Below are 347 nucleotides of genomic sequence, written 5' to 3'. Positions count from 1 at the left end.
GGGGGGTCCCTGCCGTTCCCGCTGAGGGCGTGGTGGCCGGGTTGGTTCTGCTGACTACAGAGGCCACCTGGCACAATGGAGACGAGGCTGCTGGGAGCCACCGTCCTCCTCTGCCTGGTAGATGTTCTCCACGCTTTTGCGATTGAAGAGAAAGGAGACGTGTTCAAGAGGAGGGCTTGTCCCGCTTTCCTGATGTTTGACAACGCCGCCTACTTGGCTGACATGACCTTTGAGCTCCCTTGCAACTGCAAACCCGAAGACGTCTCTTCTGTTGTCTGGTACTTCCAGAAGAACATGGGCAGCCATGAAACCACGGTCCTGACGGACTTTGCTGGCACCATGGTTGT

At 57.3% G+C, this 347-nt stretch overlaps 1 protein-coding gene across 1 annotated transcript in view; it reads left to right on the top strand.

Annotated features, from left to right (window-relative positions):
• The first annotated feature begins 75 nt into the window (after positions 1–75).
• The window catches only part of FAM187A (family with sequence similarity 187 member A), a 1,257-nt gene continuing 985 nt past the window's right edge, over positions 76–347 (top strand). The window contains exon 1 of the mRNA XM_029085453.1: positions 76–347. This exon is cut by the window's right edge and continues 985 nt beyond it. Within this exon, the coding sequence (XP_028941286.1) occupies positions 76–347 (272 nt within the window).

The sequence above is a fragment of the Antrostomus carolinensis genome, unplaced genomic scaffold (assembly GCF_000700745.2).
Source record: "Antrostomus carolinensis isolate BGI_N321 unplaced genomic scaffold, ASM70074v2 scaffold28906, whole genome shotgun sequence".
In the NCBI taxonomy this organism is placed as follows: domain Eukaryota; kingdom Metazoa; phylum Chordata; class Aves; order Caprimulgiformes; family Caprimulgidae; genus Antrostomus; species Antrostomus carolinensis.
Note: the sequence above shows the minus strand (reverse complement) of the source record. Positions and strands in the feature narration are given on the sequence as shown.